This window comes from Enhydra lutris, unplaced genomic scaffold, assembly GCF_002288905.1.
Source record: "Enhydra lutris kenyoni isolate GAN:26980312 unplaced genomic scaffold, ASM228890v2 scaffoldscaffold11, whole genome shotgun sequence".
NCBI classification, from domain to species: Eukaryota; Metazoa; Chordata; class Mammalia; order Carnivora; family Mustelidae; genus Enhydra; species Enhydra lutris.
In genome coordinates, this window is record NW_019154095.1 from 37,474,909 (window position 1) to 37,490,401 (window position 15,493).

General features: G+C 37.1%; 1 protein-coding gene across 1 annotated transcript in view; it reads right to left on the reverse strand.

Moving 5' to 3' along the window:
• The window catches only part of LOC111144606 (zinc finger matrin-type 4), a 369,394-nt gene that overhangs the window by 137,207 nt on the left and 216,694 nt on the right, over nt 1-15,493 (reverse strand). Inside the window, exon 5 of the mRNA XM_022498988.1 lies at nt 10,328-10,555. Coding sequence (XP_022354696.1) covers nt 10,328-10,555 — 228 coding nt within the window. The remainder of the gene's footprint in view (nt 1-10,327; nt 10,556-15,493) is intronic.

Genomic DNA, 15,493 nt, shown 5'->3' on the forward strand with positions numbered 1-15,493 from the left:
ATGCAGCTCTCTTGGCTCTGGAGAACCTGGTCACCAGTTTCCATATGTATGATGCTAACTCCAAGCTAGAAATAATTTCTCCTTGATTTTCAAATCCCAATGCATTTGGCTGGAGTAACTCCCAAGCTCTCATTTCTTTTTCATATTTGGCATTATATTTATTTCCATAATAGTATAATCTTGCTCTCCTCCCCTTCTTCAGACTTTAAACTCTTTGAGATTTAGAAGACAAGTCAGACATTTCAATATTCTATATAATTTCAGCCACAAAGCCTGTACATAATAGATACCTAGTAACTGTGAATGAACGAACAAATGAATGAATGAATGAATGAAAATGATCTCTTCTATATCACGCTATTTTCCCTCTTCAATAATATGACAGGAACATGAACCTTGTAAGCCGTTGAATTATCTAACCCAAAATGTGGGCTCTGAAGATCAGAGTGAGTCTATATGCAACAACTGAGGTGTCAAAACACATTAAAAATAAGAATGCAAAAATAACCAGGTGTAATCTAAGCTGAGTATTTTCTTCTGGCACCTCTTCCCCTACCATTCAATTTAGAATTGTGTTCTATAATTATCATATCTGCTTAAAGATCTTATTTTCTGCTGATTCTTAACTAGATAAAATACATACAGCTTTCAGAGATTGAAAATATTAGTACAAGGAATGAACTAATGTTTTTGTTTTAATTTATTAAGTACAATAAAGGCACCTTACTTGACAAAGTAATTTTTTTATCAAGTATTAAGCACTAGGAAATGTTCAATCATCAATTTGAGACTCATAATTCTGATTGTACTTAGAAACTGGAAAATATAGAGTATGGTCTGGAAGTTGGTTAACAGGATAAGACCATTCAGATCCCTGGCCATTCATTCAGGACCTTCTATCAGCAATATATTGTGCTGGACTCTGTCAGTGATGCAAAGAAGAATAAGACATGGGCCACCCTGCCCTCAAGAAATTTTGACAAGCCCAAACTGGGTTAAAAGTATCAGGACTGATAAAACCAAATGCTCAGAGCTGGGATTCATGCTTCAGAAGAAGGCTTTCACAGTAATGTGGGATATGGCATGTAAGTTAAGAGTAAATCAGGCCCTGCCATGGAAGAGGCGACTGTCAGGGGCTCTGAAGGGTCAACTGCCTACCAAACTCCGTTGAACTCACAATCAGTTTTTTTTTTTTTTTTTTTTTTCTCATTTTGTTCCCATTACTTACATGCTCAGTGCTACTATTTTAATTCAATTTGGCATAATTTCTCACTGGATTAAATTAATAGGTTTCTAAAAAATCCCCATCTTCTGTCTAATTCCCTGCCCCACCACCCCTCACACTGCTGTCTATAGCAACTTCTTTTAGAAATACAAATTTCCTGCCAAAAATCTTGAAATCACTCCCACAACATTCAGGGTTAAATGAAAGTATTCAACTCCTACCATGATCTGACTCTATTTCTCCAGCTACTTCCCCCATTAATCCCAAACCTGGCATTAAGCTCCAGCCACACCATATATCTCACCAAAGGGACTGTTTCCCTTGCCACCGTGCCTTTTCATAGGTTGTCTTCATCCTGCAATGCCGTCCCACTCCACTGCCCAATATGAGTATCTTCCAGTTGTCTTTCAAGGCTCACTTGACTCCACTGAGCTTCCCACTGTCCTCTTTACATTTTTATACTTAAGTGGTCTGGCTCTTCTACTTGCCCAAGTAGACAAGGCTTAATCAGTGGCCAGAATTCTCTGTTCTAAAATGAAGACTTCAGTGTGTACTTGTTAGGTCCATTTTCCCCATGAATCAACTACCCCTACCATGCCCAAATACACCCAATACATTCCAACTTCATAGCCTTGCTATTCTGCAGTAGCCAATATGCTGTTCCTGAGCCTGGTTTCCTCCCAATTCAATGACTGCCAAGAAATTTCTCTTCTCCAAAGCACTCACTCACTCATAGCCAACACCACAACACCACAACAGTTGTTCTTTCCTTTAAATACTAAAGGAACTCCAGGGTGTTTTGTTTTGTTTTTAGCCCTGAAAACCAGGAACAAATGATGGTTCTCTGGCCAGAAAGTGTTGCTACCCTAAAAATCTGCTAGCGGCACGAGAAATGTAACCTTGAACGAAGTAAGTATGCAAAAAGTGTATTCACAGGAATGACAGGAGCAAGACAGAGGGAAGAGAGGTGACCTAGAGTGGAAATGAAGCAAGCCCATCGGCAGAGGAAAAGTGGATCATGTGGATTCACAAGTAAGATGATCTACCAACACCTACGTGCACTTAGAAAAAATGAAAACTCTCACAACGACCCATTTAGATCTGCACACCGTGACTCTATCTAAACCCAATCTCAGCTTTTAGCCCTCTTATTAGCTTCAGGTGCTCTGATGACCATTAGTCCTCAGATGTGCCAAGCCCCTTCCCCACACAGGGCCATTTGCACTCGCTAGCACCTCTGCAAAGAATGAACAGATGCTTCATCTCTGGATCCTCCCCTCCCCCACTGAGATCACAGTCCAAAAGGTCAGCTTCTCTGTAAAGCTGTCACTAATCATCCCATTTAAATAACCTACCTCCTACTTCATTATTTATTACATCACTCCACTTTCATCCCTTTAGCATTTGCCACAGGCTAAAAATATTTTGCTTCTTTATTTTCTGCCTTCTTCCCAAGATAGAGACCTTTTTCTCTCACTCACTGTAGTATCTCCAGCACTTTGTGCCTGGTATACAGTAGGAGTTCAATATTAGCAGATGAACAACAAAAAAAATGAATGAATAAATAAATGAAGAATCAGAGAGGAAACCGAGCAATAACATATAACAAGCTTCATGTTTCTAAAATCTTGATTGGAACTTCTGTTTCTGTCAACTCATATGGATATTGGGAGCCCACAACCAAGTTGTTAATGCCAATTAATTTGGTCCCCAAATCTTTGGAATCCCGCAGGCCTATTGGATTGGCCACATACAAAGAGCGTATGGTTGTTGGATGAAAAAAGGATGGTTGTTGGGCAAAAGCACACTTCAGATGGTATGGTATGTCCCGTCTCTGCAGATCCCAGTCATTATATCCATCAGGGCAAGCCCAGACCTTGGGCAGAGGAACACAGAAAGGCTGAATTTGTTGTTGTTGTTGTTGTTGTTGTTGTTGTTGTTGTTGTTTTTGTTTTCATGAGGGTAGGCAGAAATCTGTTAGATTTTAGTTTAAAAAAAAAATGAAATCCTTGACTTGATGTGTCTATTGCATACATTAATTCCAACTGTGGATGAGATGTTCTTCAGGCTAAAGTCTACAAGAGTGTGGCAGAATAGTGGGATCACATACGCTGGTTGTCCCCTTGCTTTCTGACTGATTGTGATGGTTTGAAAATATCCCCACATTCTCTGACAATCTCTTTCTAAAAGATGGCATCTAATGGTCTACCAGCCCTTGAATAGAGTCTGGTATTGACTTCTGACGAATAAAATGTGACACAGGTTGATGTTATGCGACCTTTAAGTATTCCACCTGATCTCTCTCAAATGTCTCGCTCTGTGACATTTCTTGCTATGGCCACCATAGCAGGAGCATCGAAGACAAATCCTGGGAAAAGACCATGAGGAGAAAAACTGAGGCCTCCTGGCAACACATGAGTGAGGCACCTTTCTTCTTTCATTCAGTTTTTTAAATTTTCCAGAATCACTTAGCTAAGCCACTCCCAAAAGAACCCCCCTGCCCCCACAGAAACTGGGAGATCCATTGTTTTTTTTTAAGCCTCTACACTTTGAGGTGATTTTTACACAGTAATACTTGGACTGGTTGCCTTTGAAAACTGTTTGGTTTTGTTGTTGTTGTTGTTATTGTTTTGCCTGTATGTAACACCTTTCTTTCCACGGGAGCAGACCCAATACCAAGGACCTCTGTACAGGTATCTTAGGAAACGAGACATAGAGGGACATCACTGAACGATGGAACTGAGCTGTCTACTGTCTGAGATATGAGCAAAGACCAAACTAAGATTAAGCGGGACAAAATATGAGACAGACAACCTGTTATCACCTGAAAGTCCACAACAGAAATAACTCAAAGAGTAAAAATCTCTCACTCCAGTGTTCTGTTCATTTTGAGATAGGTCTGCTCTTTCTGACACACATGGGTCAGAAAATTTAATGATTTGAAGTCCTATATAAGCTTCTTGTATCCCTTGGAAATTAATCCCCACTCCCACTAGTAAAGGCAGAAACTGCATTATAGAGAGAGTAATAAATTCTAATGACCCCTCAGGGAATACGTTTTCTCTTCACAGAACTTTGCTTCCCAATACCAAGCCCTTGTGAATAGTAAATATGATTTCTTTGCATTCCTATATTCACTCCAGCTGAGATGGAGTCATGAACGTGGGGAAAACTCTTTTTATTAAAGCTATATAAGACACTTTGTAAGTAATTCATTCCCAGAAAACTGAGAGTTGACCATGACCATTCTATACTTTAGTTCAATGCAAGTTTTATGCATTTAAAAATAGATACGTCCCCAAACTCAATTGTTTTTTTTTTAAGAGTTAATTATTCAGAGTTCTATTTGGTCAATGATGAGTCACTAGAAAATAATCAGGAGTTGTAGGTCTAGCCATAATTTAGAAGGGAAACGGTCATGTCATTTCTCTGGGTCTCAGAATGCTGCTCTGTAAAAAAGATACAAAGAGAGAAAGAAGAAAAGAAGGAAAGATAGGAGGAAGGGAGGAAGGCAGGCAAGGAGGGAGGAAAAAGGAGTATAATCCAATGATGTTTGATACACTTTCCAACACTATCTGTTTATATGTTCAGAAATATTATTAAATTTTCTAATAAGATCCTTTCCTCAGTGTCTTCAGATGAGAATTGCACCAGATTTCTAGTTTCCTCTGAAACAATGAAATGACTCTATTTTCTACCCTACAATGTTTAAAAGAGTAAGTAATAAAGATCTACAAAAGGTATACTCTATATCCACCTAACTATAGTTTCATAGTTTTTATTGTCACTATTTCTAAATAAGAAACTACCTAATACCTGTGTTTTATGTTAGCAAGAAGAATTTAAGTTATTAAAACCTTTAAAGTACTTTGTGATCATTGAATTTTGTAATTTCATACTTCAATGACTTCCTTTGTTTTCTACATTGTACTCTATATTCAGAGAAGGGTGATTATTTTTCTTATTAAATTAAAACTTCAGTGTGGAGACATCTGTTTTCTGGAAAAAATAACACTAAAGTTGAATCAGTAACCAGGTTATGCATATTAATAACCATTTAGGCCAATCCCACTTAAATTCTTTGCTAATCTATAAGAATCATTTTTAAACTTATATTTCCCACTTGAAGCAAAGGAAGGCAAGAATGCTAACACAATTCTATAGTTTCCAATCACTAAAGACTGTGAATACCAAAAAATACAAAAGGTGCAATTTCTTGTGTTATTTAATTATATACTAATAATGGGTAGAAAGTTATGTGTAGATTATAGGAATCAAAAGCAATATAGAAAAATCAACTGCATTTTCTATATCAGTAATCAACACATAAAATGAAATTTCAAAAAAATTTATATTTGCATTAAACAGAAAATACTTGAGGAGATGTTTTTAAGTGTGTAAAATGTTTACACTGAAAACTATAGAATGTTGCTGACAGAGCTTGAAAAAAATCATAAATAAATAAATAGAGGATGTTCATGGACTGGAAGACTCAGTACTGTGAAGAAATTAAGTAAATCTCCCCAAATTGATATCTGATTAAATTTAATCCCATTCAATATCTCAACAAGCTTTCTGTGTAGAAATTGACAAGTTGATTCTGAAATTTATATTGAAATGCAAAGGATTTAGAACAGCCCAGGCAATACCGAGGAAGAAGAACAAAGCTGAAGAGCTTGCATTATCTGATTTCAAGACTTCCATAGTGCTAAAAGAATCAATTCAATGTGGTACTGGCATAAACAAAAAACAAAAAAAAAAAAAAAAAGAAATCAACGGACCACAATAGCTTGGTTATAAAGAGACTCGTGTGCAATCAATAGATTTTCAATAACTGTGCCAAGATCACTCAAGGAGGAAAAGAAAATATTTTAACAAATTTTCTGTAAGAACTTGGTAAATGCATGAAAACAAAAATGTATTTCAACCCCTATCTCATACCACACACAGAAGTTAGTATGAGATACATCGTAATCCTAGATATGAGAGCAAAACCTATGAAATTTGTAGACAAAAACATGTAATACCATCTTTGATCTTGAGTGCAGGCAAAGCTTTTTCAGATATGACACAAAAAGCCATGATAATAAAAGGGAAAAAAAGATTAATCAGTCTTTTATAATTTAGTAATGTCTGTTCACCAGACATTTAAGGAAATGAATAGCCAAATTGCAAATTAGGAGAAAATATTTGCAATGCATCTATCCTACAAAGGATGTGAATTGAAAATATATGAAGAGCTCCTACCTATTATTCAATAATAAAAAGACAAACAACCAACACTTTTTTAAAGTAGTCAAAAGTCATGAATAGACAGACACCTCACAAAGGAAGATATAAAATGACCAATAAGGACATTAAAAGTGTTCAACATTATTAGTAAACTTGGAAATGCAAATTAAAGCCATAATGAAATACTTTTCTACACCCGCTAGAATGGCTAAAATTTTGAAAACTGAAAAAACAAATATTGGTGAAAATGTGGAATTTGTGCTGCTTTGGGGAATGAAAAAGAATGCAGCTACTTCAGAAAATATGTTGACCAATCCTTACATAGTTAAAAATACTCCCAACTTTATGACCCAGCAATTCTACTCCAAGATATTCACCAACATAAGTGCAACATATGTTGGCCAAAAAAAAAAGAATGTTCATGAAAGCTTTATTCAAAATAGCGTGAGCACACACGTGCGCGCGCACACACACACACACACACACACAGAAAATTGAGAGGAGAATAGAAAAATTGTGGAAATTTATATAGCAGAATATTACTCAGCAATAAAAAGCAAGGGGCTACTCTGCTTTATATGCAAGAAATGGATACATTTCAAAAACAATATACTATGTAAGAGAAGACAGACACACAGACACAAAATACAAGTCTGCTCCATTTATATGAGACTTAAAAATAGGCAAAACTAATCTAGGTGAAAAAACAGGGAGAGTGGGTCCCTGGAATGGGAAGTGGATGAACTGGGAAGGGGCATGTGGGAGAGTTCTCAGGATAGATAAATTATATCTTAATAGGTGTGTGGGTTACATAGGGGTTTGTATTGTCGAAATCCCCTGAACTATATAACACTTAATGTATGCATTTCACAAGATGTAAAACAGACATCATTTTTAAAAATCAGAAGAAAAAATAATAATTTATTGTAAAAATCATATGGCCAGTATCTTTTTGGAAAGTAAAAATGATTATCATGTTAAGAATATAGGCATTCAGGTGATTTTTAAAAAACTTTTTCTTCCTCTATCTACTCGGCAATAACTGAGTACCTACTATGCATCTGTCATTATCCTAGGCATTTTGAACACATCAATGAGCAAAACGGACATCAATGTCTGTTTCAATCAATCTATAAGAGTAGGGAAGAAGACAGAAAAATCAGAAAAACTGTAATAAGTAAGTAAGCGGTATAGTGCTTAAAAAGCTGAGAAGTTCTGTCTCCCTCCTGATCCCATCTAACCTTAAGAGACTCTTAATCTCACAAAACAAACTGAGGGTTGCCGGGGGGTGGGGGGAGAGCAAGGCAGGTATGGAGAGGGTGGTTGGGTTATGGACACTGGGGAAGGTATGTGCTATGGTGAGTGCTCTGAAGTGTGTAAACCTGGCGATTCACAGACCTGTACCCCTGGGGCTAATAATACATTGTATGTTAATAATAAAAATAAATAAATAAATAAAATGAATTTTAAAAAACTGAGAAGTTCTATGAAAGAGAAAATCTGAAATGTTGCCATATTGTGCTCTAGCTGCATGACATGAGTTTTTAAAAAGTTCTGGATATACCTATATTCACTAATTAGTAGTTTTGTCCTTAGTCATTGATTGATAATGCATTAGAAGCATTCCAGAAATAGGGGTATGTGTGTGTGCATGTGCGTGCTGGTTTATTGTCATTGCTGTATTCCTCAAACTTTTGTAATATTTAATGCCTGAATAAACATATATCAAAATGTCACTTGGGGTGGGTGAAAAGGTTGGTTTCAAGGACATGGTGTTTGATGCTAATCGCATCTCATGTGCTACTGAGTCATAGTCACATTGAGTTATCAAGTCAAAGAGCAGCCCTTTTTGTCTTCTGTATAAAAGACAAGCTGCTCAGATGTTACAGAATTCAGACGCCCAAGTCATTAACTGTGGTTGTACATAAAAGATGCAACACTGATAATTCAAAATAGACAAGAAGAATGTGCTCTAGAAATAATTCTTCTACAAGTCACAATATCTGGCACAAAACATAAATAAAGCCCTATTTTTCTCCTTCAGTGCCCTGCCGTGAAGGAATCACTGAGCCAACTTGTTATCTGCCAGTAACAGCGAGTTTCGGGAAGGCCTTCAGCTATGGAGAGACTCTGTATTTTTTTTAACAAGACATAGACAGAGAATACAAGAAATCCCCCAAGAAAAAGCAATAGCACCAACAATTCAAAAGGCTCTGAGATGAAATTAGCCAACATTCTGTCATATGAAGCCCTGTGTTGTTTTTCTATAGCTAAAAACAAACTCGGAATAAAGTGTTTTTAATGTCTGTTCTTATTTGTTGTTCTTAATGATGTATCTTGGAAAAATCCATCTCTAATCAAGCTCTATAGAAGTACTAATGGACCTCCAATCCTAAATCTGTACAGTATTAGATTATTCTTTTATGATAACGTGTTTATTTGCCAGCTTATGCTTCCCCGTCTCTTTGCCTGTACATATATGATTCTGCTCACATGGAAGGCTCGCTGAAATGCTACCCACAGTTCTAGTTCCCATTCAAATCCCCTTCCTGGGTGAAGTCTCCCTCAACCAACAAAACTAGAGGTTTCCCCACCCCTTCAGCTCACCCAGCTGATCTTAAGTCCCACTTATCTGGTCTAGAATTATACCAGTGCATTTCCTGACTACAATGAACCCTCTTGGAGGCATAGCCCAGTTAGGGGAAGAAGTATAGGCTCCACACAGACCCCAGTTTAAACTCAGATTGCATTCTCAAAATTGAATTGCAAATTTTGTTATTAGTGCTATTATGAATAATGATCCTTGGTCAGCCCATAAAAGCTCATCTAACCCATATAACACTTGAGGTAGAGTACTCACAGCACCCTTTGCAAAATAATTTTCCTGAGAATGTGTATTTTCTCAGAAAAAAGTATTTTATGTGATTCTGTTCTACTTACACACTGTCAACATGAGTTGATCAAAAATGTTTAGGTGATCAAAAAATGTTTAAATGGTTGTTGGTGATGAAAGACCCTATCAAATCTCATTAATTGGTATATGTCTTCCTAAGGAATCCACGAAAATGATCCTCCCCTAGGGTTCCCAAGTCTCTACTCAGCAGCTTCTGTGAAACCCCATATGAATTTCAAATGCTGCATGTTTTCCATCACTTGAGAAAACATCTGGCAGGGTGTGGTAAGGAAGCTGGGTATTGACCATATGCTGGAACCATCTTACCTCAGCGTCCTAGATACTTCTATTAAAGGGACTTGGGTTTGTTTTAAGTTATTAATTAGACTCAACATGCTGCGTTTATTTGGGCTGGATTCATAAAGGCACAAAAGTTTTAATAAGATAATGTTATTTGGCCCTTGTAGCATCTTCTCTCATACCCCTCATTTACAAAAGCATTCATGAGCCAAGGCATTTAAAGATAAAGAAGAGGTACGCCTGGGTGGTTCAGTCAGTCAAGCATTTGACTCTTGATTTCCCCTCAGGTCATGATCTCAGCGTTGTAAGATACAGCCCCGTGTCAGGCTCCGCTCAGGCACGGAGCTTGCTTGAGATTCTCTCTCTCTCCATCACCCTCTGCCCCTCCCCTCTCCTTCTTTTTTTAAAAAAAAGGGGGGGGGGTAAAGCAGAAGGAAGGTATCTGGATCATATATGGGAGGCTTCAATCTGAAAAATAGTCAATAAAAATATGGAAATAACAAAGAATTTGAAATGAAGGAGATTATAAAAATTAAGCTAGTTTTCTGCTCATTTCCTTTCCCTTCTATTCCTTTTAGATGAGCCTAGATTTTTCCTTAGTAATCCATGCAATCTGTGAAAACACAATCTTTCTCTGAAAGCCCAGTTCTGAGGCAGACATTAAGAGTTTCTCTTACCTCTTAGTTCCCCCATATCCAGAGTTGTCCCAAGTTGTTCTAATAAAGCAACTCTTGCTGCATTCTTTTTGTGTTTCTTGCCATCGTAATGTTGCTGGGCCATGAGAGGATTGTTAAACCAGGCTGCACAGAGCCCACAGTATCTGTCCGAATCTCTTCTTTGATAGGGAGATGCGACCACTGGAGCAGTGTCCACCCGTGGAGGTTTAAGTGAGTTCAGGGGTGTTGCTGTGAAGGAAAACAACCAGAGAGAGCCACAGGACGGGTTAATCCATTACTAGTAAGTATACTCAGTCCATTACTAAGTATACTTCTCTTCAATATCTGAAGATGGAAGAGTCTCAAGTTCATTCTAGAGCTCGAAATCCAGAGCTTACTGAAAGCAGGAAAATGATCTTCGCCAGCCTTCATTTCTGAAGCTGGGATACCACTGAAAATTCCTGATTTATTGAGATCAGATTTCTCACGTTGTTATGCTTAAATCTGATACTTTAGGGGACCATCCCTTAGGAAAAAATGAAAGATTTTCAAAAATAAACTCTTGGAGGTAAGAGAGGGATCCACCAATCAAGTTGCAGCCAAAGCTTGAAGTAAACATTGAGCACTAATGGCCTGAAAGATTCTGAATGAATGAATGAGACATTTGTATGTTAACTGGAAATAACCAAAAAATAAAGGATTTGCCCAAGTGATAGAAGCAGATCTTTCACGTACAAGAATTGTACCAGTCGACAAAATCATGCTAATTTTATTGTCAGTTTCTTCTGTTTACTGTGATAGGTTATTTTCAACTCATACCTGCTAAAATTGATGTTGAAAGTACAATATTGTTGTAAAAGACCAAAAGACAAACAGTGTAGAGCAGATGTTGCTTATCTAAACCGAAAAGGCATAATAACACTATTTTAAGATTGCTCAGCCCCAGCTATTAATTTAACACATTCCATTGTGAGCTTTCAGTTATTTTTGGCCCAGAAGCAAAAAAGAACCTAACTCAAAGGAGTTTACTAACAGAAAGTAAAAATAACTTCCTTCTGCATTACATGATACAATTTGCTTTCATCCTCACAGTAACTACGACTTGGATTACTGTTCTATATCTCACACGATGGACTTCCAAGATGCCAAATTATTCCCCGGATGATGACATATCTAGTTACAGTCAAGGCAGGACTCCAAACCAAATCCTTAACTTCCAAGGCCCGTGTTCCTTATAATACCTCTCAAGACTCTTTTTATACTTCTTAATAAGCAATTTTATAATAAGCAAATTTATCTATTTTTCTAGACCTCAGTCATCTTTGTTCCACATAGGATTTAATTTTGGAAAAAGGTTCTAATCCAAATACTTTACAAAAGAAAAAGGAATTTAAATTCTCATATGGCCCATTAGTCATAATGCAATATAGCAGTACTTTCTGCTACGTAGGAGTACAGTTGGCAAACCATGAATATTAGGGTCATTCCAAGGAAAAGCCGAAATCTGGAACCTCAATAACAAGTAAACACTTAATCAACTCCCCAAGCTTTCAAATCAGTTTAACGTGGGCTTTTTTTTTCTCAGATTAAATAACAGATATACAAATAAATACTTGCTAAATAACATTTTGAGTCAAGAAATGACTAGTACTGTGGCAATACCTTGAAAAAGTATTTTCTTCTCTCTCCAGAGATTTTATCAGATAGAGAAGTTTTAGCTAGCTTAGATGAAACTAAACGATATTATTTCTATTGGGACTTAGAGAAACGGTACAGTCTCTTAAAAGCCTCATTGCCAGATTCAGTCATATATCACCATGTGAAAATAAAGCCCCAAAGTGGGTCACACCACCCCAGCAGCCACCCAGTATCATCTGTTATGACTTAGAAATGCTAATAAAAGCTACACAGTTGACCTGTATGTAGAAGGACTTCTACCCACTTTTCTGAAGAAAATTGGATCTTGCTTCCAAAGTTTTCTGCAGCCTTATCAATTTCTGAGGATTTATATCTATCTATTGTTTTTTTATGGCAATGGAAAACATATCAAATGCCTGCCATCAGAATGAATGTTGCCTCTTGAAGCATAACTTCCTTTTCTCTAATCTGGGCCCTAATAAAACATCTGAGTCAATTTTGTCTATTGATATCTTACACACCACTTTTGGCAGGGAGGATGCACAACAGAATATCCATCAAATAAGATAATCTTATCTTTCACACAAGAAACTAGGTTCATGATGTATCTGTATTATAGCTTCTTCTCCTTAATACAGCTACAAAGTTTAATTTTTCTTAAGCTCCTATTTCCAATGGTAACCAAGCTCATTAACCAAATCTCAATAATTGAACCAATCTCAATAAAAACCAAACCTGGTTTTTATTTCCTAAAAAGGCCAACAAAGGCAGCAACGTGAGGGAGTGGAAACCACCTTGACTCAAAGTCAGAAATCAAGGTTGGGGGGCGCCTGGGTGGCTCAGTGGGTTAAGCCTCTGCCTTCAGCTCAGGTCATGATCTCAGGGTCCTGAGATCGAGCCCCAAGTCGGGCTCTCTGCTCAGCGGGGAGCCTGCTTCCCACCCCCCCTCTCTGCTTGCCTCTCTGCCTACTTGTGATCTCTGTCTGTTAAATAAATAAGTAAAACCTTTAAAAAAAAAGAGAGAGAAATCAAGGTTGGGTTGGACTCCATCAGCCACTGAGCTGTGTGACCTTTGGCAAATCTCTGATGTCTCTGGTTTCACAAGGTTAAAATTCAGGGTCACCACTTCTTTAAAGCGCATAGTGTGGGGTTGGAACAAATTATAGAAACTCTCTCTCTCTCTCTCTTTTACTGCTTTGACTGGATGCCAAACTGTGAGGTTATATGGGAAGAGAGCAATTTCCAGAAAATAATGTTAAATCTGTGTGTAAGCCTGGATCATAACCTGGTAGTTCTTTGGCAAAAGTATATTATTCTAATAAAATGAATACAAAGTAGGGCAAAGATTATTGTTTGGTTTGAAAACACATCTTGGACAAAGCAGTTTAACTGATGTATGGTTCATTATTATTTAAATTTCATGGTTTATGTTTTTATTTTCATTGAAAAAATATTTAGTTAAATATTGACTTTACCTCCTCTCTGTACAACTTAAAACCAAGAGTTCGTTCATCAGAACCAGTAGTTTTCAACCTTGGGGAAACATTAGACTCAGGAGGAACTTTAAAAATCTCCATGTCCAGACTATCCCCAGACCAATTCTGTTCAATTACATTAGACTCTTGGGGTAGGAGCATCAGGATGCTTTAATGCCCTTCTCCCACACCACCTGGTCGATGTTTCCAAAATACAGCCAATGTTGAGAAGCTCTGATACAAATATTGCCAGACTTTGTTTGAATATGACTATACAATAGTCTTCCTAGATCTTCGCATAAAAGAAAGTTACATACTATATCCCACAGCAACAGAGCCAGTTATTTTGTAGGCAGTAACAGAAATGCCACATCTTTATCTATGGAATAGAAGGAAATAATGATCACTTGGCATTTTTTAAAACCCTGATCAATTTCTCCATATCTCCAAGATATAAAGGTTTCTCCAAAATAGCAGCTAATGTTCTATATTAATATTATAAAAGTTAAATAATAATTCTGATCCCTGGTCCCAAGCAGAAAGTCATATGCACATTGAACTGCTAAGGCACTGTACTGCCTACCTTTGACCGGCACCATCCCCAGCCTGGTCTACCATCCCTCTCCTCCCAGCTAAACACCTGTCCTGCAGGGTGCTGTTCAGTCCCATCTGCTCTGTGAGGCCTTGACCACCCAAACAAGAAGTAGTTCTCCCTCCTCTAAACTCAAAGCACTTTACTAACTGCACAATTCATTTGACATTTCTTAAGCAGCGCCTTATAATCTTGGTTGCCTACACCCCTGTGTGTGCGCGTATGTGTGCATGTATAAGGGAAATTAGATCATAATACTTACACTTCAATACTTGATATTCTGGTGTGTGCTGTCTTCTCTAATACATGTCCATAATCCCTTGTTTCAATGTAGAAAAAAATAAAAAACTGCTAAAATTCAAATTTTTCTTCATGATTCATTTTTTATTAAAACCTGACCTGAATTCAGAAGAGGTTATATATAGTCTTTATAGAAATATATATATATATGTGTGTGTGTGTGTGTGTATTATATATCTTATATAAATACATATATTTATATATAATTATATATGAATATAAATTTATAAATTAAATAAAAATAAGTAAAATGTGAATAAAATATATGATATATAATAAGATATATGTAATCACTTAATGTAAACACACATACATTTTGCAATAGAATTTACTGATGTCCCTAAACATGGAGTGCTTAGATCTGTTGAAACATAATATATGGTATCTGTACCTAGTTACATATCTAAAATCCTAAAATTTCTGATTCTCAAAACACATTCAGCCCCCAGTATTTTGATCAGAAGATCATTGATCTGGAGCCAATTCAGAGTAACTAAAATAAACCCAAGTTGTTCTAATACTCGAGACAATAGAAACAAGTCAGTCTCTAAAACTTGATTTCTAAGAATCCCCTGACATGGAATCATTTTCAATATCCCTTTTATGTCTTGCATAGTGTTTGTCAAGAAGCAAGTTCTCAACTGTTGGCTAAGTTGTCTTGAGTAATAGTTTAAAATAATATGCATCTCTGTCCTATATTTGTTTCTTCCTGGTAGAATAACCTCAGTTGATCTAAGGACAAAAATACTTTCAGAGCACCCGGTATGTGCCTCTCTCAGAACACTCCCTCACTCTGCAACGTAACACTGTGTGCAACCAGACTCTCCATGACTCAGCACGTTGCATGACGTCACTCACATAATGTATATATCCCATGCCTTTCTAAATGAATGGATGGATGGATGCTCTTTGCAACAGAAGGAAATAAAGTACTCGCCACCCAGAGTTTTCTTGTTTCTTCTAAATTGTGTCATTCAGGGCTTGAGTACTAGTCAATATAAACACAAATACTAGCAACCCAGTGACCAGATTCTGGGTAGAGGTATGTGTGGTGGAGGGGAGGAAGACTAAACTGTGGAAAGGCGACATATCAAAATGTAGACACTCATCCCAGTCTCCCTGTCTCGTGAATTCAGCTGGATATACCGAAAGTCAGTATTATCCCAAACTTCTATTTGCTGG